Below are 25,713 nucleotides of genomic sequence, written 5' to 3'. Positions count from 1 at the left end.
CTGCCTCGTGATGGCTGGGTATTGTGTGATGTCCTTAGTTTAGTTAGGTTTAAGTAGTTCTAAGTTCTAGGGGTCTGATGACCAGCGACGTTAAGTCCCATAGTGTTCAGAGCCATTTGAACCATTTTTTCAAGCATGTTGCACAGAACAACGCTTCTATTCATCATGTGCGTCATGCTCAGTTTTTAGCTCATTTGCTTTCAGCCTGTTTCACTGTTATTGCCGGTTGTGGCCGAGCGGTTCTAGACGCTTCAGTCCGGAACCGCGCTGCTGCTACGTTCGCAGGTTCGAATCCTGTCTCTGGCATTGATGTGTGTGATGTCCTTAGGTTAGTTAGGTTTAAGTACTTCTAAATCTTGGGACTGAAGACCTCATATGTTAAGTCCCATAGTGCTTACAGCCATTTGAACGATCTTTTTATTATTAATTTTAATAATTAACAGCGTCAGTTGTACTGTTTGCCTAGAATTTACCTAGGTTTCAGTCGGGATAGCCCAACCTACTTCAGAATAACAGTAACTACCGTCTTTCCATAGTGGTCATCGTCAAGCTAAAACTACAAATCCATAAATTATCGTCAGACTGTAAAAACTTACCTGGAACTGCCCGGCCCCACTTTGCGACCGCCATGCGGCAGCTACGAGTGCTGTACTGGAACTTGAGCTTTGAGCGCAATTGACCCATGTCGGTCAATAGTTTTTAGGTGTGTTGACTGGAGCGATGTGCGCCAAGTCACACTTTAGCTTTAAGCATATTTCCGCTGTCATTCCCTGAGTTGAATGACAGTGCTCGCGAGGCCCGAATTATGATGGTAGTGGTCCACACACAGTTTTTACAGTATGTGTGTGGATCCCCTCCATGGAGGCAAACGGAGTACCCCATTGCCGCCACGTTTCCCCTACTTCAATGTTTGCTACAACTCATAACCGTAAATTCGCCAAGAAGCTCAATCAGGCACGTGTATCGGTTTTTGACTTGATTCTAGACCATTTCAGGTCAAATATACTAAACTTGAATAGTGACCATCTACTTTATATGGTCCGTATTGCCGGATGTTACAGATTAAATATAGACTTGTTCCTAAGTTCAATCATGAGTGTTTGTGTGCTAAGTCAATAAGATGTTCATGCACTGTAACCATGACTAAGCAGGTGCTTAACAATTACGTCTTAAAAACTTCTAGACCTAGTTGTAATATCGACTCTGTTGCCTTTATATTATTATTCCCACTCCTAAGTTCTTCTTAGGTGATTAAACTTCGTGCTTAAGCTCAAAAATTTTCCTAGATAGGCCATACCTTGTAAGCACGTATCTTTCTCATATCACGGCCAATGAATACTTCTTAAATGTTAAGACAGTCGATCTAAGTACGTTCTGCACAGGTTAACATATACGCCCTTTTCCTCAGCTATAACTTTTATTACACTTTATTAGTAAATTCAAGGTCAGGTGTTAAGTTCACGTCTTGTCCCAACAAGTAACTATCACACAGTTTATGCGCAGCCGCAAGGTATTGTGTCTGCCCAGGCGGGTCTCTTGGCGCTACGGTCAATTTCAGTACAGCACTCGTGGCTGCAGCATTGCGGTCGCGAAGTGGGGCCGAGGCAGTTCCGGATAAGTTTTACAGTCTGACGATAGTCTATAGATTTGTAGTTTTAGCTTGACGATGTTTACTATGGACAAGTGATAGATACTGTTATTCTGAAGCAGGTTGGGTTATCCCGACTGAAACCTAGGTAAATTCTAGGCAAACAGTGCAACTGAGGCTGTTAGTTATTAAAATTTAAAAAAAAAATTGTCATCGTTTGATTTTATCATAATTCAGGATACTTAAGTTTGGTAAATAGTGTTTCGACAAGTGTATCAGGCGTGGCTCTCCAAAAGCATGGTCCCCAGTACCCCAAACTTGAACCAGTTGGATTGCTTCGAATCAGGAAATTTATGACCTTTGGCGTGTTGCACCTGTGCTGGAAGTGCCAGTGAACTCTGGGAGCCGTCTGTGGATAGTTGTCAGTGGATTCAGGAAACGCCTGGATCGATGTGTGAACGTGGATTCATGCAGGCTCTGGCATAAACCTGTGGGCTGGAGTTGTGGGAGGAGCGCGTCTGGGTCGTTACCTTTTGCTGGACTAGTTGTATGCTCACTTGAATCGTAAGTTTCTTTGCAATATGTTGCCCATGCACTAGAAAACGTTCCACATGGCGTTCGAGAACGACCGCCACGCTTTGGAATGAATTACTATTTAAATGAAGAATTTACAGAGAAATGGATTGGTCGAGTAGGTCCTATGTTCCGGCCTCAATTTTCCCCAGACCCTAACCCAGTAGATTTTTATTTGTGCGTACACTTAAACGAACAAGTTTGTAGTGGTCCACCCATGGATGTAAGTTACCTAATAGCTCTCTTACATGACGATAGCGGATGCAGGCGTTTTGCGTACGGTGCAGCAAAATGTGTTCCAGCGAATGGCGAAGTGTTGGCAAATCCAAGGTGGTCGCTTTGAACATTTTCTCGGAAGTGGACGTTTCTAGCACGCGTATGTACTGGCTCTGTGAAGATAAACCAGGACATCAAACGTGCGTAGCATAATGTGCAATATAGCGTAGCCTACCTACTGTGTTTTTTGTACCTCATTGGATACATACGACGTTACTGTATGCAATATTATTTTCTATTCGCTTTACTTGTGTCATTTACGAAACAAAGTTGTCTTCACGTCTGCAAGAAATTAGTGTTATGTCTTAATGTTTAAATAAAGGCAGCAATACACCGCACTATGGAAGTGTAAACTTGGTGCAATTTGGTGCTTTAACTGGGAAAAAGGAATGTTTGGCGCGAACGCGACTCGAACATCGGCGAGTGTGCATTTCCTTTCCCCATGGCACTGCCTCTTCTCACTGAGCTAATGGGACAGCTCTGGCAGAGTTTAGAGGGGTTCACGCTGTCTGTTCTTGGCCATGCTGCGTGCAGTTACAATGTTGCCAGAGTTTCGATTTTTAAATCGCCTTTCTATTAGACCCGCTGGCGGGATACACTTTTGTCCTGAATTGCACACCGAACGCTTAGCACGGCATTTTTCCTTCGTCCTGTATCTGTATATGTCCTGGTAATAATAATTTCGTGTTGCTTAATGTGCTGGTGCAAATCTTTCAATTGGAAGTCACTGCGGCAACTTTTGACTCCATAACAAGTTGTCCAACTGGGAGAAGGCGACTCACGGCTTAACGCGGAATCGGAAACATGTTTCGTTTCTGCCGAATCTCCATATCATTGAGAAGCTGGATCAACAAACAGAAATAAGAGAGATGTAGTTAGTGAACTACTAATAGATGTTAACTCTGAAATTATTTGTATATCAGAGCACCACTTAAATAATTTGATAATTCAGAGGCTTCCTTTACCAGCCTACAGATTAGTTGGCTGTTACTCAAGGAGTTCCTTGCGGGGTGGGAGAGTTGCTCTGTACGTAAAAAACAGTATTTCATTTGACTCCATAGACGTATCACGACACTACACTGAACAGATATTTGAAAGTTGTGCAACATTAGTTGAATTTAGTGAAACTAAACTTCTAATTGTTGTTGTTTATAGGTCCCCTAACACCAACTTCAGGGAATTTTTGCTTAAGCTAGAGAGGGTTCTTGATTCACTTTCTAGGAAGTACCAGAAAGTAGTCATACGTGGTGACTCCAATATTAATTTTGTATATAATTGTGCTAGAAGAAGGATGTTGCTAGATCTCCTAAATTCACATGATCTGATGCAAACTGTGTTTTTTTCCAACTAGGGTGCAGGGGAACAGTAGCACAGTCATAGACAATATTTTTATTCATTCTTCATTACTAGACAGGCGTTCTGTTAGTAAAAGGGTGAATGGCCTTTCAGACCATGATGCACAAGTTTCAACATTAAAAGGCTTTTGTACTCAAACCAATGTCATATTTAATTACAAACGATGTAGAAAAGTTAATCCAACAGCAATAGAGAGTTTTTTTAGAACTTGTCAAGGAACAAGAGTGGCAAGATGTTTATAGTGCCGATAATATAGATGATAAATACAATGCTTTCCATAACACATTTCTCATGCTCTTTGAGAGGTGCTTTCCATTAGAACATTCTAAACGGAGTACTAGCAATAATGGACAGCTCGGTTGGCTGACTAGTGGGATAAGGATATCATGTAGAACAAAGCAGGAATTATATCAAAATGTTAGAAGTAGTCACAATCAAGCTACAGTAGCCTATTACAAAGAGTATTGTAAGGTGCTTAAAATGTTATTAGCAAGGCAAAAAGTATGTGGTATACAAACAGAATAGCTAATTCACAGGATTAAATTAAAGTCATATGGTCAGTTGTGAAGGAAGTGTCTGGTCAGCAGCACAAGGTTGACGATATAAAGTCAGTTCGCAGTAATAATATTTCTGTTACTGACAAATCAGATATATGTACCGTATTTTACAATCATTTTCTGAGCATTACTGGTGAATTAAATAAAAATTTAGTTTCTACAGGAAATCATATAAATTTCTTAACAAATGCCTTTCCGAGATTGATGTCTGAAATACTCCTCTGTGATACAGACAAGAAGGAGATCGAGTCCATAATTAAATCACTGAAGACTAAGGACTCTCATGGTTCTGATGGAATGTCTAGCAGAATATTAAAGTACTGTGCTGCACATGTTAACCCTGTATTTCGCCATATCTGTAATTTTTCCTTTAGGAATGGTCGGTTTCCTGAGCGATTAAAGTACTCAGTAGGAAAGTAGCTTCATAAAAAGGGAGAGAGGGATAATGTAGATAATTTTAGACCTATTTCTATGCCATCAGTGTTTGCAAAAGTTATAGAAAAGGCTATGTTATGTAAGGTTAATTGATCATTTTATATCACACGATTTGCTATCAAATGTACAGTTCGGCTTTAGAAGTCGTTTAACAACTGAAAATGCTAAATTCTCTTTTGTCTTTGAGGTACTGGATGGGCTAAACAAAAAGTTTCGAACGCTTGGCATATTGTTTGATTTAACTAAGGCATTTGACTGTGTTGATTTAACTAAGGCATTTGACTGTGTTGATCTCACAACATTGCTCCAGAAGTTGGACCATTACGGAATAAGGGGAGTAGCTAACAATTGGTTCACCTCTTACTTTAGCAACAGGCAGCAAAAGGTCATTATTCTCATTGTTGATAACGGCTGTGATGTGTGATCTGAGTGGGGTACTGCCAAGTGGGGGGGGGGGGGGGGGGGAGGGGGGAGGGGGGTGCCCCAGGGATCAGTGTTGGGGCCACTCATGTTCCTTATTCATATAAATGAAATGCCCTCTAGTATTATGGGTAACTCTAAAATATTTCTGTTTGCTGCTGACACTAGCGTGGTAGTAAAGGATGTTGTGTGCATCATTGACTCGGTTTCAAATAGTGCAGTACATGACCTCAGTTCATGGCTTGTAGAAAATAAACTAACGTTAAATCACAGTAAGACTCAGTTTTTACAGTTTCTAACGCACAATTCAACAAAACCTGACGTTTTAATCTCACAGAATGGGCATATGATTAGTGAAACTGAATAGTTCAAACTTCTAGGTGTTCAGATAGATACTAAGCTGTCGTGGAGAGCCCACGTTCAGGATCTTGTTCAAAGACTTAATACTGCCGTTTTTACTATTCGAACAGTATCAAAAGTGAGTGATACTTCGACACGTAAATTAGTCTACTTTGCTTATTTTCATTTACTTATGTCGTATGGTATTATGTTTTGGGGTATCTCTTCCCATTCTAGAAAGATATTTTTGACTCAGAAACGGGCGGTTCGGGCAATAAGTGGTGTGATTTCACGAACCTCTTGTCGAGCTTTATTCACGAGTCTGGGTATTCTGACATTGGCTTCTCAATATGTATATTCCTTACTGTCGTTTCTTCTTACCAATATTAGTTTATTCCGAAGAATAAGCAGCTTTCACTCGGTTAATACTGGGCAGAAATCAAACCTGCATTTGGATCGGACTTCCTTAACTCTTGTGCAAAAAGGTGTGCAGTATACTGCTGCATCCATCTTCAATAAATTGCCACTCGAATTAAAAAATCTTAGCAGTAATCCACGCGCTTTCAAATCGAAACTGAAGAGTCTCCTCATGGGTCACTCCTTCTATTCTGTCGAGGAGTTCCTTGAAAAATTAAGATGATTCTTATTGTATTGCTGATAGCCTTTACTTAAACATATGGACAGACATTTTTTCAGGTTCATGAACATTTATTTTTATGCGTTATTACTTTTATGTTGTAAGTTCATGTACTGACACGTTCCATGACCTTGGAGATTGGCTCCTCAATTTGGTCCTACGGAACTTGATGTGTAAATAAATAAATAAATAAATAAAAATTTAATCCCACCGAGAATCGATTCCACGAAATTATTAAACGTGTCCAGACACTCCAAAATATGTCAGTTTCCTGTTTTTCACTGAGGCAACAGCCGCACAGTATCAACGCACATCCTTTGAAAGGCCCTCTCGACTGGCTTGGAGGCCAGATTTCCCATCTTACTATTGTGTGCTACTGTACTGAATGCACACACATTACAAGTAGACAGTCTTTTAAGAATTTCCTTGTTCATCCTGGATCATATAAAAAGTTCACATATTTTGTGACACCTAAATGTCCCCTCCCCCCGATGATTCATGTAAATACCGGAAAAGTAATAGAAACAATTCCTTAGGAAGCACTATCTGAAATTCATTGCCTCTTTGGGACTTAATGTTGATGACGTTGGGACTTACAAAATAATATTGACTCTCTCGACATACGGGCCTTTACTGTTTCACTTTCATGAATTTTCTTTTTAATTTCACGAAAGCATTCATCTTGATCTTGGAATTTTCTAATGTCACGAAGTAGGTGAGATATGTGAGTAAGAACTAAAGTCATAATCAGACCTTAAGCACTATTTTTCACCAGCTGATAGTTTCTTCAGTAATTCTCACTGGAAACAAACATAAAACTCAACCCTTCTGCGACCACATTTTCTGAACCCTTTATAATATGGAACTCGAACTTAAAGGTTAAATTTCTTGTTATCCATCTGGCAATACGACCAGTATTGCATGCACTGTCTAAGACGGAAATGGGCGCTTGGCTGTCAGTCTCTGCAATGAACTTTCGATGCTCCAAATAGCATCGAAACATTTCCATCCCAAACAGAAGAACAGAGGCTTGCAATTCATAAATTGAGTACCTTGCTGTTCATATAATCCCTTTCAGGTACAGTCAGTTGCTTTCTCACCTCCTTCCTGCACCTGCAGCAAAGCAACTCGTACCTCTAGGGCCAACACATCTGTCTGAAGAATGAAGGCTAATGCCAGGACTGACTTCAACGCTTCCTTCAGTACCAATAAATTAGGCTTTCTGTGAATGCCCAAAAGAAATTTACACCCTTCTCTCCGCAACTCGTTAAGTGTATCACCCTTCTCGGCAAAACTGCCGATGAACTTCCTATAAGCATTGGCCATACTCACAAATCTGACAATTTCTTTAACGTTTTCCAGGGGTGATGACTAACGTCTTCCTCTCTCTTTAGGTCGGTATGAATCCCTTCATTTGAAACTATGTTCCCTAGAAACTGTATAGAGTATCAGGGAACCACAACCTCTTGTGGATTAAACATCATATCTGCGTTTCTTAATCGCTTAAAATTGTCACGCAGGTGCCGTACGCGCTCCCGAAGCGAGCTACTAACACCACTGAATCGTCAAGATAATGGTACGGATATCGAAGCTTTATGTTGGAAAACACAGCATACATTTGCAAGAGAAGGCAACGTTTGTAGCTAATCCAAAGTGGACACATTTAGACTCAAATATCTTTCAATATACTGTGAATGCTGTAACTAGCTTCGAACCCTCTTCCAAGAATGTTTGATTACAGGCCTTATTGATAACAAAGGTGGTACAGACCTGCACTCTCTCAAACCATCTTAGGCACAAATTCCAATCAGACAATCACACTGATCTTAGTGCTCACTCTTCATTTAATTCACAGTAATCCAACTCCAGAAGGTGCCCACCATTACGTTTGGGAGCCAAGAACTTTGTAACAACATAAGGAGATTTAGGCGACCAGATTACTATACATTATAACTTTCCTACATCTTCGTCTAATATTGCCAATATGGGTGGCGGTAAGCTACAGGATTGCTTCTCAAGTCACAGCGTATCTTTTAAGTCAGCGTGGCATTCTAGAAGTCCAGTAATTCATTGGTCAACACATCTGGGTATTCTGCACACAGGTCCTTGATCCTTATCTGAGGAAATTGATCAGAAGGAGCTAACTGTTCATCTAATGAGTCTGGCTGCCTCACATCACCAGCTTCGATACTGTGTGTATCATACCCTATTGGCCATTAAAATTGCTAAACACGAAGATAACGTGCTACAGACATGAAATTTCACCTACAGGAAGAAGATGCTGTGATATGCAAATGATAAGCTTTTCAGAGCGTCCACGCAAGGTTGGCGACGGTGGCGATACCTACAACGTGCTGACATGAGAAAAGTTTCCAATCCATTTCTCATACACAAACAGCACTCGACCGGCGTTGCCTAGTGAAACGTTGTTGTGATGCCTCGTGTAAGCAGGAGAAATGCGTACCATCACGTTTCCGACTTTGATAAAGGTCGGATTGTAGCCTATCGCGATTGCGGTTTATCGTATCGCGACATTGCTGCTCGCCTTGGTCGAGATACAATGACTGTTAGCAGAATATGGAATCGGTGGGTTCAGGAAGGTAATACGGAACGCCATGCTGGACCCGAACGGCTTCGTATCACTAGCAGTCGAGATGACAAGCATCTTATCCGCATGGCTGTAACGGATCGTGCAGCCACGTCTCAATCCCTGAGTCAACAGATGGGGACGTTTGCAAGACAACAACCATCTGCACGAACACTTCGACGACGTATGCAGCAGCATGGACTATCAGCTCGGAGACCATGGCTGCGGTTACCCCTGACGATGCATCGCAGACAGGAGCGCCTGCGATGTTGTACTCGACGACGTACCTGGGTGCACGAATGGCGGATGAATCCAGGTCCTGTTTACAGCATCATGTTGGTCGCATCCGTGCTTGGCGACATTGCGCATTGGAAGCGTGTGTTCATCGCCATACTGGCGTATCACCCGGCGTGATGGTATGGGGTGCCATTGGTTATACGTCTCGGTCACCTCTTGTTCGTTTGACGGCACTTTGAACAGTGGACGTTACATTTCAGATGTGTTACGACCCGTGGCTCTACCCATCATTCGATCCCAGCGAAACCCTACATTTCAGCAGGATAATGCTCGACCGCATGTTGCAGGTCCTGTACGGACCTTTCTGGATACAGAAAATGTTCGACTGCTGCCCTGGCCAGCATATTTTCCAGATCGCTCACCAACTGAAAACATCTGGTCAATGGTGGCCGAGCAACTGGCTCGTCACAATACGCCAGTCACTACTCTTGATGAACTATGGTATGGTGCTGAAGCTGCATGGGCATGACTTAATGCCCAGGCGTTTGAAGGCCGTTATTACGGCCAGAGGTGGTTGTTCTGGGCACTGATTTCTCAGGATCTATGGACCCAAACTGCGTGATAATGTAATCACATGTCAGTTCTAGTATAATATATTTGTCCAATGAATACCCGTTTATCATCTGCATTTCTTCTTGGTGTAGCAATTTTAATGGCCAGTAGTGTTATCGCCATGTCCATGTTACACTGGTGGCGAATAAAATGTAATGTCGAGACATGATCCCACTGCCGGCCGCGGTGGTCTCGCGGTTCTAGGCGCGCAGTCCGGAACCGTGCGACTGTTACGGTCGCAGGTTCGAATCCTGCCACGGGCGTGGATGTGTGTGATGTCCTTAGGTTAGTTAGGTTTAAGTAGTTCTAAATTCTAGGGGACTAATGACCACAGCAGTTGAGTCCCATAGTACTCAGAGCCATTTGAAGCATGATCCCACTTCTTTTTATGACGTCGCATCTCTTCTGGTCTAGATGCATGTATTGATTTAGTTGAGTAGGGTGACATAAGAGGCAAACTAGTCCACAACTGTTGTAACTGGACTGTGTTGGCTAAATCCGTTGGTATGACCCTGACATCCGAGCTCCTCAACACATGTTCCATCAGTGACCGATCTTGTGATGTTGCTGGCCACGGAAGTACCTCAACATCAAGTAGTCAGTTCGTAAGTACACAAACTATGTGTGGGCGAGGATTTTCCAGTTGAAAAATGGGACCGAGACACTGGTACACGATGATGCTGGATGTACTTGATCTGAAGCCATACCTGATGGCTTCCCAAATTACGCGCATGACACCCAGAGTAAAATCGCCGTGCCGCTCCAGAATATTGGATCTCACCTGAGATCACTGTCATACTGGCCTTTTTTTAGTATCTGGGGAAGTGCAGAACTGTGATTTACAGTGTTTTACAGTCACTGCACCATTCCATATGCAACCGTTTGTGGTGTTAACAACAATCTACGCATGGGACGGTAATTCCGTAATCGAGCTGGTGTTAGCTTCTGATAAATGGCGCGACTTGCCACAGAACGATACAGGGAGTCTGTTGCTCGTTCTCAGACACCTGGCGCAAGTGTGAAAGGGTTGTCATGTTCTTGGTGCGCAATGGTGCAGTCCTCCATCGTGATGGTCTGAAGTGTTCTAGTGAAACCTAGGCGCCGAACATGCCTGCCCTGACATTTGCATACAGTCCAACATCGGGCCACTGTCCCATCCAAATGTTCCAAAAATACGGACATCGCTCGATTCGGCCAGCTAGCCAAATGGAGATCACAATGGTAATGATACGATACGTGGCTTGTTTCGTGCTTAACTGCTCTGTCCTCAGTGCCCATACAAATTCCCAATTTTTCTCAGTCCAGTCATGTCACTTTTACGGAATGATGAGAAGACAAACAGCCAGTCCCCAGGCGGAGAAAATCCCCGATCCAGCCGGGAATCGAACCTGGGAGGCCGTGATAGAGAGACAGGAATGCTAGCCACTACATCACGAGCTGTGAACGTCCTCAATGGGGCACCATTGAAAGTTTGTATGATGCTGACTTTGCTGTCTCAAGAGTATGCAGCATCTGCGTGTCCGACACAGTGATCATTCAGTACCTGACGCTGTTCATGCCATTTATGTGCCCTACCTGGCAGGACATATTCCATGAACATAGAAGACTCTACACCACCACGCAGCTGGTAGACGTCCAAGAGGTGTCGCCTGGAAGAAGCAGATCTAATAGCCAGGTCTGAAGAAACTCGAGATAGAAATAAATGGGTAAACATATTGTAAGGTGGCTATAATTTCGCACCTTACAAGCACTCACCCACATACTTTGCCGTGAACTACAGCCACAATTAGATATCATTTGATAGGTTGTACATCGTATATATGAATATTTACAGGAGACTGACATTGTCATGTACGCCTTCTAAATAATTGTTAATGCTTATTGCATGAAATGTGACGGAGTATCTTTATTATAAAAACGGCGTAATAAACGATTGCCTATACTAGTAGAGGTTGGAACGCCAGTGGAAATGAAACGGTAGGCAGAACTCAAGCTCTGGGTGGAAGGCCCGCACAGGTGTTGGTCCTGCTTTAAAACAGCAAGTAGCTAGACGTACGTCATGGCACCTGAGCTTTGGAGCACAGTAGGGTGACGGCGGGCCGCTATTGTAGTATGGCCAGTAGGATAACCTGATAATACTTCCGAACTCTGCAAATCTTGGATGCAGGTGAAAGGAAGGAAGAAGCGGCACGTCTGAAACGACGTAGCCTGGGTTATTTCTGTGGACTTTTACTCAAAAGCGTACCGTTGTAAGACTGTAGGTTTTTCCTCGCAAACTTTCCGCGCTGAACGACAAATCACTAAAATATGGTTGGTCGAAGTTCGGAAGAATCTGTAGAGAGGGAGAATATTCCGTGGTTTCGGGAATATGATTCGTTTTCGGAATTACGAGGGTGGGGATCTGAGCCTTGCTGGGAAGCCAGCAGTGGAGAGACGTGGTGTTCCGTTGTGAGCACCTGTGTGTGACTGTCGCCCGATATCAGCTTTGTTGGTACGGACGGACTTTCTGTCTTTGCTCTCAGGAGAGTTTATAGTTAGAACAGTTAGGCACTCTACTATAGCGAACCTATACGATTCTGGACTTTACCTCCGGGTTAGAAGTCGTCATTGAGTACGCAGCGTTCAGTAATTGAGAGCACTTCCTCTGCCTATACTTATGTTGAGACGTTATCTGAACTCCGTCCTTGTGGCTGGGAGCTCACGTTTCTCGTCTGTACAACACAGAGAGGAGAAGACAGTATTAGAGTATATTAGTCAGAGGACCGCCTTCTGCCATCCTAGTGTTTGACTTTCTTTGTGGCTGAAGTTCTTTCATCGACGCAGACAGGTACGAGAACCATCACCGGATGCACCGGATGCAGTACATACGGTGATATCGCAAATTGCTTCGGCTTATTAGGTTCAAAATGGCTCTGAGCACTAGGGGACTTAACATCTGCGGTCATTATTCCCCTAGAACTTGGAACTACTTAAACCTAACTAGCCTAAGGACATAAAACACATCCATGATCGAGGCAGGTTTCGAACCTGCGGCCGAAACGGTCGCGCGGTTCCAGACTGAAGCGCCTAGAACCACTCGGCCACACCGGTGAGCCGGGTTATTAGGGCTATAATAGCTAAACAGGTGTGATCACGTTAGTTGGTTTCTACTGAGGTTCCACACCACCGTAGATCATTTTTGAAAGTAGTGTCTTCTAGTGTTTGGTACGTAAATGATGTCAGTCATTTGGCGTTATTGAATTAGATCGCGCAGTCATAATAACGGGCAGAGATGGGCAACTTAGGAAATGTAAACTTTGTATTATAATGTTTTTTTTTTTAATCTACAATAAATATATAAGCAGGAACAACGTTTATCATTTACTATTATTAGTTGCCTTAATCATTCATTTATGTTTAGGTTGTAATTTATATGTTAAAGTCCATTAAGAGACCCTAAGATCTGCTTCAGGGGGTAGTCAGACAGGGCCAAATCTTCAATTTAGCGTTTATTATTTTCCGTTGCGCACATTTATTTTTACACCCGCCTGGAGAAGCATTGTGGAATATGTAATAAATTTTCTGTGATGTTACAATATTTTGCCGCGATTCGTGGACTTGATGAGTAAATCATTTCATTATGTTCTGTGTATGTCTTGTATGTGTATATTTTAGTCTTCTGCCATGGGTCTAAGTGGTCTGTGTTTGCGCAATAAATGATGATGGTGACCAGGCCTGGTAACGACGGTAAACAAAAATAAATCTAGTTCGCTGTGGTGTCGTTTCTACTTCTAACGGGCAGTTTCAGCTCTGATCACTTATTGCATACAGGGTGGTTCATTGATAGTGACCGGGCCAAATATCTCACGAAATAAGCATCAAACGAGAAAACTACAAAGAACGAAACTCGTCTACCTTGAAGAGGGAAACCAGATGGCGCTATGGTTGGCCCGCTAGATGGAGCTGCCATAGGTCAAACTGCGTTTTTTTAAAAATAGGAACCCCCATTTTTATTCCATATTCGTGTAGTACGTACAGAAATACGAATGTTTTACTTGGACCATTTTTTTCGAATTGTGATAAATGGCGCTGTAATAGTCACAAACGTATTGCGAGAAAGGTCGATATCGTGTTGATGTATGGCTATTGTTATCAATATGCCCAACAGGTGTGTGCTATGTATGCTGCTCGGTATCCTGGACGACATCATCCAAGTGTTTGCCATATAGTTACGTTATTTAAGGAAACAGGAAGTGTTCAGTCACATGTGAAACGCCAACCACGACCTGCAACAAATGAAGATGTCCAAGTAGATGTTTTAGCTGCTGTCGCGGCTAATCCGCACATCAGTAGCAGACAAACTGTGCGAAAATCGGGAATCTCAAAAACGTCGGTGTTGAGAATGCTACATCAACATTGATTGCACCCGTACCATAATTCTATGTACAAGTAATTGGAATGCGATGACTCTGAACGTCGTGTACAGTTCTGCCACTGGGCACAAAAGAAATTACGTGATGATGACAGATTTTTTGCACGCGCTCTATTTAGCGACGAAGCGTCATTCACCAACAGCGATAACGTAAACCGGCATAATATGCACTATTGGGCAGCGGAAAATCCACGATGGCTGTGACAAGTGGAACATCAGCGACCTTTGTGGGTTAATGTATGGTGTGGCATTATGTGAGGAAGGATAATTGGCCCCCATTTCATCAATGGCAATCTAAATGGTGCAATGTATGCTGATTTCCTACGTAATGTTCTACCGATGTTACCACAAGATGTTTCACTGCATGAGAGAATGGCAATGTACTTCCTACATGATGGATGTCCGGCACTTAGCTCGCGTGCGGTTGAAGCGGTATTGAACAGCATATTTCATGACAGGTGGATTGGTCGTCGAAGCACACGTTCACCGAATCTGACGTCCCCGGATTTCTTTCTGTGGGGAAAGTTGAAGGATATTTGCCATCGTGATCCACCGACAACGCCTGACAACATGCATCAGCTCATTGTCAATCATGTACGAACATTACGGAAGGCGAACTACTCGCTGTTGAGAGGAATGTCGTTACACGTATTGCCAAATGCATTGAGCCTGACGGACTTCATTTTGAGCATTTATTGCATTAATGTGGTATTTAGAGGTAACCACGCTGTAACAGCATGCGTTCTCAGAAATGATAAGTTCACAAAAGTACATGTATCACATTGGAACAAGCGACATAAAATGTTCAAACGTACCTACGTTCTGTATTTTAGTTTAAAAAACCTACCTGTTACCAACTGTTCGTCTGAAACTGTGAGCCATATGTTTGTGACTGTTACAGCGTCATCTGTCACAAAGCGAAACAAGTGGTCCAACTAAAACATAAATATTTCTTTACGTACTACACGAATATGTAATAAAAAGAGGGGTTCCTATTTTTTAAAAGGACGCAGTTGATATCCGTTTGACCTATGTCAGCCCCATCTAGCGGGCCAACCATGGCGCCATCTTGTTTCCCCCTTCAAGCTAGATAAGTTTCGTTCTTTGTAGTTTTTTTCGTTTGACGCTTATTTCGTGAGATATTTGGTCCAGTCACGATCAGTGGACAACCCTGTATATTAGTGGACATTTGTGTGGGTTGGGTTCACCATTCGCCTTTATGACGACTTCTACTCTGCTGAGGACACTTTCTGTGAGGTGACCCTGTATGTCAATGGAGGAGTGACACCCAGCTCTCCATCAAGAGTCTGAACCACATAAGTTAGTGATACAGGACACGTAGCTCTGGAACACAGTCGACGTTTTATGTCATCCAAAGGTTTTCCATTAACGTCAGGCCAGGATTCTGAGCAGATCAGTTTATTTGAGGAATGTTATTGCCCGCGAACTATTGCCTCACACATGCTGTCTTATGACACAGTGCATTGCTGTGCTCTTACAAACAATCGTCGTCTCCGAACACAATGCTGTAAAATATGTTCATACACTTCCTCATTTACAGTTTTCTAAAGTTAAATAAGTGTACCACAATCCAATCACAAAAGATACCCAAATACTCTCGTCTGTATGTTACTGCTGATATTACACATGGTGGCAGATAATTTTCTCTGGCATTGCCCAAAGAAAAACGATTCCGTTCGTTTTCCAGAGGGTATAGCGTGATTCAACACTTCATCACTTGTTTCTAGTCACCCATCATCCACTGGTATCGCGCTCACGATCAATGGACCACCCTGTATACTCGGCTGTGGTGTGTATCTGGAGATGACCAATGACTTCAGGGTTTTTCACTTTTTGACTCCTTATCATGTGTTCTAGGTCCTTCCGTTATTTGTCGCGCACTGTATTTACTTTTAAAATCAGGGATCCGTTTATTGGACCACCTGTACACGTGTGGCTGTAAATCGACAAGCTGACTCTTTGTCGGCAGGACAACGGTCTGTGCACCTTCGACGTGAAGACGAAGTCCGCTTGCAAGGGCGACTCGGGGGGCCCCGTCTTCTGCGGCACGCCCGACTTCCAGACGGGTCTCATCGTGGGCGTGGTCTACAAGAACGAGTGCGCCAAATGGTGTGGGGCGCCGGCGCAGTTCAACTACCACATCTTCGTGGGCTTCTACCGGGACTGGATCTTCTCCCGCATACACGAGCCGTACCGCGTCCGCTCTGCTGCTGTGCTCCCGGCAGCTGCTGCTGTGCTCCCGGCAGCCTCGCAGCTGATTTCGCTTTGTACACTAGCCGCGTCTCTGCTCAGCTTCGCAATAAACGTCCACTCATCTGCATGACTTGGTGTACGTCCCACCATCAGGAGACAGTCTGAGCAGCCCTCTATTGTTGTTTCCAGCCGTTGTAGTAATTTGGAAAATGAGTTTAATCATAATGCTCGCCATCAACCAGCGTTCCGACAATACAAATATACGAGGGGCGTTTGAAAAGTCCGTGCAAAGTCCGACAGATGGCACCACCGGAGCGTATTCAGGTCATGTTTAGTTATCAGCATCTTTGGAAAGAACGCACACCAAGTTTCAGCCATATTGGTCTATTTCCTTGTGTTTGGCATTCGTGTGAATCAAGGAAGTCGAGTGATTGTCAAAAAATGGACGAAAAAGAATTTCGTGTTGTGATTAAACATTACTTTGTGAAAGGCAAAACGTCTCAGGAGACTAAACAGAAGTTTGGTAAACATTACGGAGACCCTGCACCTTCGATTAGAACGGTTTATAAGTAGTTTCAAAATTTTCTGAGTGGCCATATAGGCACAAGTCATGCTGAACGTTCTGGACGCCCTGTGGAGGTTGCGACTCCAGAAATCATTGATAAAATCCGTAAAATGGTGATGGATGACAGAAGAATTAAGGTGCGTGAGATTGCTAGTGCTGTGGGCATCTCGAATGAACGGGTACATAATATTTTGCATAAGCATTTGGACATGAGAAAGCTATCCGCAAGATGGGTTCCGCGATTCCTCACGCTTGACCAAAAACGGAATCGTGTGAAGTGTTGCAAGGATAGTTTGCAGCTGTTCAGGAAGAATCCGCAGGACTTTAAGCGTTGCTTCGTCATTGTGGATGAAACATGTATGCATTACTATACTCCCGAGACCAAACAACAGTCTAAACAATGCGTTACCAAGGAGGAATCTGCGCCAAAAAGAAAGAAGACCATTCCCTCTGCCGGAAAAGTTATGGCGACTGTCTTTTGGGGTCTGTAAAGGATAATCCTCATAGACTATCTGGAAAAGGGTGCATATTATTCATCGTTATTGGAACGTTTGAAAACCGAGCTGGAAGAAAAACGCAGGCGATTGGACCGCAAAAAAGTCCTTTTCTATCACGACAATGCACCAGGACACACCTCAGCAGTCGTGGTCGCAAAGTTAATGGAAATAGGATTTCAAATCGTTTCACATCTACCCTGTTCTCCAGACTTGGCCCCCTCGGACTATTATTTGTTCCCAAATTTGAAGAAATGGCTAGCGGGACAAAGATTTTATTCAAACGAGGAGGTGATTATAGCAACTAGTAGCTATTGTGCAGACTTGGAGAATTCCTAATTCCTATTATTCAGAACGGAGCAACAAATTAGAACAACGTTGGATCAAGTGTATAAGTCTAAAAGGACACTATGTCGAAAAATAAAAAAGGTTTACCCCAAACACGTAAGTAGTTTTTATTTTTGCACGGACTTTTCAAACGCCCATCGTACACAAATGGCAACTATGTCACAGAATATTAATGAAATATAAGTAATATTTACCTCCACACTGGCTGCAACAACGAGAAAAGGCATATACATTCGCGACTGAATGAGTTGCCTAATAATTACTCCGTTTGGAGATGATGGTAAGAAAATGTAATTATTATAAAAGTCACTCACATATGACGAATATACGGGAGAGTTAGACACAGGTGTTTTCTTAGATTCACCTTTCCTTGTGGCTTGTTTGCAAGGAATATCGGTTACAGTGTAAATAAGAATCAGATAGAAATTACAGCAAAAGGAATCGGACTTCGATAGGAAAACAGAAATGCTGAAGATTGCAGGTATTAGTGTCGCGGCAAATGACCAAATTAAAAAATTGAGAGAATGGAGTATACAGAGGATGAAAAGGGCATGTTCACCTACCTCCACTTCTGCACTGCGCTGTCGCGAAATCGTCCCTCGTATCTGTATCCATCTCGTATAAATAATAACAATATTGGTCCAGGAGAACATGGTATTAGGCTTCCTTAAATAATTATAAACGAGGAGATTTCGTTTTGACTTAACTGGTGATTATTCAAATACACTTCCATAAAAATACACTGCTGGCCATTAAAGTTGCTACACCAAGAAGAAATGCAGATGATAATCGGGTATTCATTGGACAAATATATTATACTAGAACTGACATGTGATTACATTTTCACGCAGTTTGGGTGCATAGATGCTGAGAATTCAGTAACCAGAACAACCAACTCTGGCCGTAATAACGGTCTTCATACGCCTGGGCATTGTGTCAAACAGAGCTTGGATGGCGTGTACAGGTACATCTGCCCATGCAGGTTCAACACGATACCATAGTTCATCAAGAGTAGTGACTGGCGTATTGTGACGAGCCAGTTGCTCGGCCACCATTGACCAGACGTTTTCAATTGGTGAGAGATCTGGAGAATGTCCTGGCCAGGGCAGCACTCGAGCATTTTCTGTATCCAGAAAGGCCCGAACAGGACCTGCAACATGCGGTTTTGCATTATCCTGCTGAAATGTAGGGTTTAGCAAGGATCGAATGGAGGGTACAGCCACGGGTCGTAACACATCTGAAATGTAACGTCCACTGTTCAAAGTGCCGTCAATGCGAACAAGAGGTGACCGAGACGTGTAACCAATGGCACCCCATACCATCACGCTGGGTGATACGCCAGTATGGCGATGACGAATACACGCTTCCAATGTGCGTTCACCGCGATGTCACCAAACACGATGATGCTGTAAACAGAACCTGCATTCATCCGAGAAAATGACGTTTTGTCATTCGTGCACCCAGATTCGTCGTTGAGTACACCATCGCCAGCGCTCCTGTCTGTGATGCAGCGTCAAGGGTAACCGCAGCCATGGTCTCCGAGCTGACAGTCCATGCTGCTGCAAACGTCGTCGAACTGTTCGCGCAGGTGGTTGTTGTCTTGCAAACGTCCCCATCTGTTGACTCGGGGATTGAGACGTGGCTGCACGATCCGTTACAGCCATGCGGATAAGACGCCTGTCATCTCGACTGCTAGTGACACGAGGCCGCTGGGATCCAGCACGGCGTTCCCTATTAACCTCCTGAACCCACCGATTCCATGTTCTGCTAACAGTCGTTGGATCTCGAACAACGCGAGCAGGAATGTCGTGATACGATAAACCGCAATCGCGATAGGCTACAATCCAACCTTTATCAAAGTCGGAAACGTGATGGTATGCATTTCTCGTCCTTACACGAGGCATCACAACAATGTTTCACCAGGTAACGCCGGTCAACTGCTGTTTGTGTATGAGAATTCGGTTGGAAACGTTCCTCATGTCAGCACATTGTAGGTGTCGCCACCTTCGCCAACCTTGTGTGAATGCTCTGAAAAGCTAATCATTTGCATATCACAGCATCTTCTTGTCAGTTAAATTTCACCTCTGTAGCACATCATTTTCGTGGTGTACCAATTTTGATGGCCAGTAGTGTAGTATTTAACACCACACTGGCTGTGGCAACGAGAAAAGGCGCGTACATTCCCGAGTGAGTGAGCCGTTTAATAACTACTACGTTTGGGAATGGTGGTAAGAAAATGTAATTATTGTAAAAGTCACTCACATATGACGAATATACGCGAGAGGGAGACGCAGATATTTTCTTAGGTTGACCTGTCTTTGAGGCCTGGTTGCAAGGAATATCGGTTACGATGAATATAAGAATCAGATAAAAATAACAGCTAAAGAATCGGACTTCCATAGAAAAACAGAAATGCTGAAAATTGCAGGCATTAGTGTAGCGGCAAATGACCAAATTAACAAAAAGAGAGAATGGAGGATACAAAGGAAGAAAAGGGCATGTTCACCTACCTCCACTTCTGCGCCGTCGCGAAATCGTCCCTCGTATCTGTATCCATCTCGTATAAATAATAACAATATTGGTCCAGGAAAATATGGTATTAGGCTTCCTTCAATAATTATTAATGCGGAGATTTAGTTTTGACTTAAACTGATGATTATTCAAATAAACTTCCATAAAAATAGTACCAGATTTCACATATACGTCTACACTTTATGGCGAACGAGAACACAACAGAAAATTACTACTAAAGGTAACAACTGAAAAGCATAATCATGTGATTGTCTCTCTTACTTATCTTTGATTGGCCGATTGACATCGGGCAAATATTTCACATTTTGGTTTATCAAGAAATTTTGAAAAAGTATCTCCAGAAGTGTTTCACATATTGTTGACGTTTTGAAATAGGAGGAACATACAAACTAATCAAGAAACAACGTTGAATCTCAGCAAGATGCAAAATTTATTCAAGTTTACTTGAAAAGCACTCTCTCTTTCCAAGAATTAATCCCGACTGCCGGGGTCTGCTGGTAATCGGATGTGACATGTTAATTGTAAGTGGTGCCCAGATGCCCTTCCTGCCGCCACCCCGTACCCCCCCCCCCCCCCCCAAGTAGGAGTTAGTGTACCCCAACTGTCAGCGTCTAGTGTAAGCCATGGGATAGTGCAAACGTGTTCAGATATCTGCGAACCGTGTAACAGTAAAAGTAGTAGTTTTATTCATCTGTAGATCTCTTTTTACAAGGATATAGGACATGTCAAAGTATTTAGAAATTTAGATCAATTTAAATAAGCTAATTCGTATACTCGTATATTTACAGACTTCTAGTTAGAGACAATCATTAAATTTACTCCTGGTATACAATACTTTTCTTACAAGTAACTTATTAAATAAAGTAATGCCACATTGTTCACTCATATCTCACAATCAGTCACACATTGTTTCATAACACTTCACTCACTACACACACACACACACACACACACACACACACACACACACACACACACACACACACACACATACATACAAACACACTGGTGATCTCTGGGCCATTTTCTGTACCAGAATTTTCCATTTGCTATCCTGAAAAACTGAGTCAGCATGCCTCCATAATGAGTGAGATGTTGAGCTTGGGGGTAAGTATTTCTAGAAATTAAAAAAAGGAAGAAAACATAAAGTGAAGGTGTTATGTGGAATGGTGGATATTTTATAATCATTATTATTATTCATTTGTATAACATTTTTTATCAAACACCTACTCTGTTTAAGCTAAAAATCCTTCAATGTATAAATTGTATTGCATAACAGGTACTTTCTAGCTGCCTTTTTAAATAAGTGTATTTTTTCAATTTCTTTAATCTCTTTTGGTAATTTATTGTACAGTTTTATTCTTTTGTAGAAAATGCCGTTTTGAGTTTTATGTTTATTTTTTTCTTGGTAAATGTAAGTTGAGTCAGTCTCTTGTTGCATGGTCATCGACAGATTTTGCAGTAACTACCAATGTTTTTTTTATGAGTACAGCTGACTGGTAAATGTATTCACATGGAGCAGTTAAAATCCCCAATGTTCTGAACAAATCTTTACCATTTTTTCGACTAGTATTTTTGGTTATTATTCTTATGGCTCTTTTCTGGAGTTTAAAAATTGTGTCCATATTTTGTGCATTTGTTCCCCAAAAAAGAATGCTATAGCTAAGATTTGAGTGTACATATGAATAATAGTAACTAAAAGACACTGCATGTTACATAATGATGATAGGATTCTAAGGGAATAACATGCTGATGACGTTCTGTTTGCAAGTACCATTGTGTTTTCACACCACTTCAACTGAAAATCAATATTCATTCCTAGAAATTTTGCATTTGTTACACAGGCTATAGAAGTGCCATCTACATTTAATATAACATTGTCATTTTTCCTCTTCAAACTGAAATTCATGGCATTACTTTTCTTTACATCCAATGTCACTTTAGTACTTATTGACCAATCATAAACTTCCTGAGAGTTTCATTTGCTTTCTCAGCAAGGAGTTCTCTTGTTTTCTCAGTTACTATAATGTTGCTGAATTCCTCCAATAGTTATGGAAGATTAGTTCAAAAATTCTAAATGAGGTGGAACGTGGGCACCAGCCCAATATTGCCCCACCAGTATGTGGAAAACCGCCTAAAAACCACATACAGCCTGGCCAGCACACCGGCCCTCATTGTTAATCTGCCAGGCGGATTAGATCCAGAGCTGGGGCGCCTACCCGAGTCTAGGAAGCGGCGCATTAGCACTCTTGGCTACCCTGGCGGATACTAGATCCCACAAATGGCGACCATTCGCGGATACACAGTACTCCAGGAACTTTGTGAAATTTTTGGAACTTATCTTTGGTAACTACTGGTGGAATTCTGAAAATTTCATCGAGAATTCGATCTCTATTGCAAACTTCTTGGCGGTTGGCAGATACAATTACAAGGCAACACATTATGAACACTGCCACTTGGCAGGATGCCTCCTGGTGATGTTGCGAAAACGTGAAGCAGTAACAAAAGTACGTAAGAAATCCATTCAGATAAGCAGCTTTGAGAAATGGCACATTATTATTACTCAGAGCGTGTGACAGAGTATCTCGAAAACAGGGAAGCTGGTCGTCTTCACACACTACTGTGTTGAATGTCTATGGAAAGAGGTAGCACAGTGAAACTAAGTTTGACATCCACGACTGTTCACAGAATGTGGGATACAAAGGCTTGTCTGTTCTGTAAAATAGGATAGATTGTGAACTGTGGCATTTCCTCCAAAAGTGCACAATGCTCATGCATGTAGAAGTGTTTCAGTACACACCATTCATTGTACAATGTTGGACATGGAGCTGGTGGAAATGTCATTGTTATATTAGCTATTCCTGCTGTCAAAAAGATCATTGAATAATTAACAAACAAAAAAGAAGCAAAACATGAAGGTGGATTCTTATTATTGTTATTAACTGCATTAACTTATTGAGCAGCTGTTGGTTCACTTTCTGCTGGTTCGCCAGCAATTCAAAACCCAGATATAAACAAGAAAAAGGGAATTAATGATAAGAAGAACAAAAAAGATATATTTTAGCGATGAAAAAAAAGGAAAAGTAGTAAAACAAATTTAAAAGAAATAATCGGTAAAAGTAATAATATATTATGTAATTTTGATATGAAATAATTAGTTGCACAATTAAAAATTTAATATTTTCATGTTGTTTTTATGATTGATGAATTACCTAATGAACTAAAAAATTAGATGTCGAATAGTAAATTTAGATACTTGTGGTCGTGTTGGAACTCATTGGATTTGTTATCATAAAAATAAAAATATAAATTTCGTTTTTCATTCATATTGAGGAAATATACTGAAACAAATAGTTAGCTATTTGAGAAAAAATAATTTACACTGCAATATTGAGATAACACAAAACTTCGAAAAGTAATTTGTGTTCATTTGTTTTAAAAATAGTAAGCATGAATTATAAGTTTAATGATATTTTAAATTTACTAAATCGACATTTTTTTAAATAAACTCAGTACCAATTTAGAAAAATTAAAATATTTTGTTATTCATTCCAAAGATAATATATGAATTAATTTCAAAATTAGAAAATTTTTGAATCACAAATCAAAAATTTTCAATCATTAATATATCCAAACGTTAATAAAAAATAAAGCCATTATCAGAATCGTTAGAATGAAAAATAAAAGATTTTAAAACATCAAGAGATCCAAATTTAAATAACTTACTTGAAAAATTTGAGAAAGAATTAAATGCCATTATTAAAGTAACTATATGCTACATTAGAAGAAGAATTGTGAATGTAAATGATCCAATAGATGCAACAGATTTAGTGAACAAACATTGTTTACAGAATTAGTTATCAAATCTTGTTACATAACTGTAATATACAAGTATTCTGACAATTCAATAGTTATATAAGTAAACAAGAATTAAGTGATTACTTCACAAAAAAGGAAATTAAAGATGTTACTTCAGAAAAAGATTTAACTCCGTACTTAAATGAGTTAAAAAACTTAATTATAATGTGTATGATAAATGAATTATTAAATTTATTTTTATGACTGGAGGTGAACAAAAAATGTACAATTACAGTGAATATGTGTTTATGATTAAAAAGTTGTTGTTGTTGGTAAAAGCATAAACAGAAATGTAATGTTTAATGATCTTGTAATGTGCGTGAGTGTTATTGACATACTTTACAAAATAAATCCTGGAGTTGTGGAAACAAAATATAGAAATCAAATTTTCTGATTGGAACATTAAAAGATTCTGATAAAACTGTTCCAAGTGATGTAATGATAATTGTATTTGGTGAAACAAATTAATTGTTTTTTTATTCAATGTAAATGAAAAGTAATATTCACATATACTATTTGAAGTGCAAAAAGTTTAGTGAACACTACTTATGATAGATTAACAGCTAAAAATGGAAAACAAAAAATCAAAGTACTTTGTTCAATTTCTAAAATTAAAACAAAATAAATTCATTAAAAAAATTGGTAGGTGAAGGTGTAAATATTCGTGGATAAATTATTAGTGAGAGAAAAGGATTTCAAACAAGAAATGAAATTTCTTATAAAATAAATAATTTATGACAATCTGACACAGTCAAAATGGATTCGAGTAACCTGAAAGTAATTTCGAAAATAAATAATGGTATAAATATTTATTAACTATTATAGATGTTTTTTTTAAAATTTGCTTGCCCCATTCCAGTTAAACAGAAAACAGGTAAAAATAAAATCAATTCATTTGAAAAAATGTTCAAGTCATGAAAACCAAGAAAGGTGCAAACACATAATAGGTAAAGAATTTTATAATAAAGAATTTCAAGAATTAATGAAAATATGTAACATTGATCATTATTCAACTTTTTGTGAATTAAAACCAACTCTTACTGTACGATTTAATAGAACATTGAAAAAAAACATGTGACAGATATCTACTCTTCAAGGAAATTATAAAAGGTTTTACATTGTTTCTAAATTGATTGATGAATAAAATAACACAAATCGTTCAACTCTAAAAATGACACTAAAAGGTGTGAATAAAGAAACTGAAAAGATTTGAAAATTGTTCAATTAACAAATTTGTTAGATAGAGAAGCTAAATGTAAAATTGTTAACAAAGTAAGAGTAAGTAAATTGAAAGGAATTTTTGATAAAGTATTGTTGAAACTAAAGATGTTTTTCATTCTAATCTAATTACATATAAATTTAAGAAGTAAATGGCAAACAAAAAAAAGGAAATTTTTATGATCAAGAACTACTAAAACGAACTTTCCAGATGTTTATCTGGTTGAAAAAGATTTAAATAAGAAAGGTAGTATATGTTAAATGATTAATTTTTGATAATTCACACAAGAGTTGGATAAATAAAAGTAATGTAATTTTTTAAGATGTTCACAAAAAAATTTATTTTAAATGGCGAGTGTTACTGAAAATTAAAACATGCTGCTATTGAATATGCTTATTGTTTCATTAAAAAGATAGAGTTGATACTCAAATAAAGGTTGACCATAAGGATTTAGT

At 40.5% G+C, this 25,713-nt stretch overlaps 1 protein-coding gene across 1 annotated transcript in view; it reads left to right on the top strand.

Moving 5' to 3' along the window:
- Positions 1 to 16,372, top strand: part of LOC126291504 (trypsin 3A1-like) — a 45,506-nt gene extending 29,134 nt beyond the window's left edge. Inside the window, exon 4 of the mRNA XM_049985010.1 lies at positions 16,019 to 16,372. Within this exon, the coding sequence (XP_049840967.1) occupies positions 16,019 to 16,372 (354 nt within the window). The remainder of the gene's footprint in view (positions 1 to 16,018) is intronic.
- The last annotated feature ends 9,341 nt before the right edge of the window (positions 16,373 to 25,713 follow it).

Source organism: Schistocerca gregaria, chromosome 9 (assembly GCF_023897955.1).
Source record: "Schistocerca gregaria isolate iqSchGreg1 chromosome 9, iqSchGreg1.2, whole genome shotgun sequence".
NCBI lineage: Eukaryota > Metazoa > Arthropoda > Insecta > Orthoptera > Acrididae > Schistocerca > Schistocerca gregaria.
This window is presented reverse-complemented; position numbering and strand designations above follow the sequence as displayed.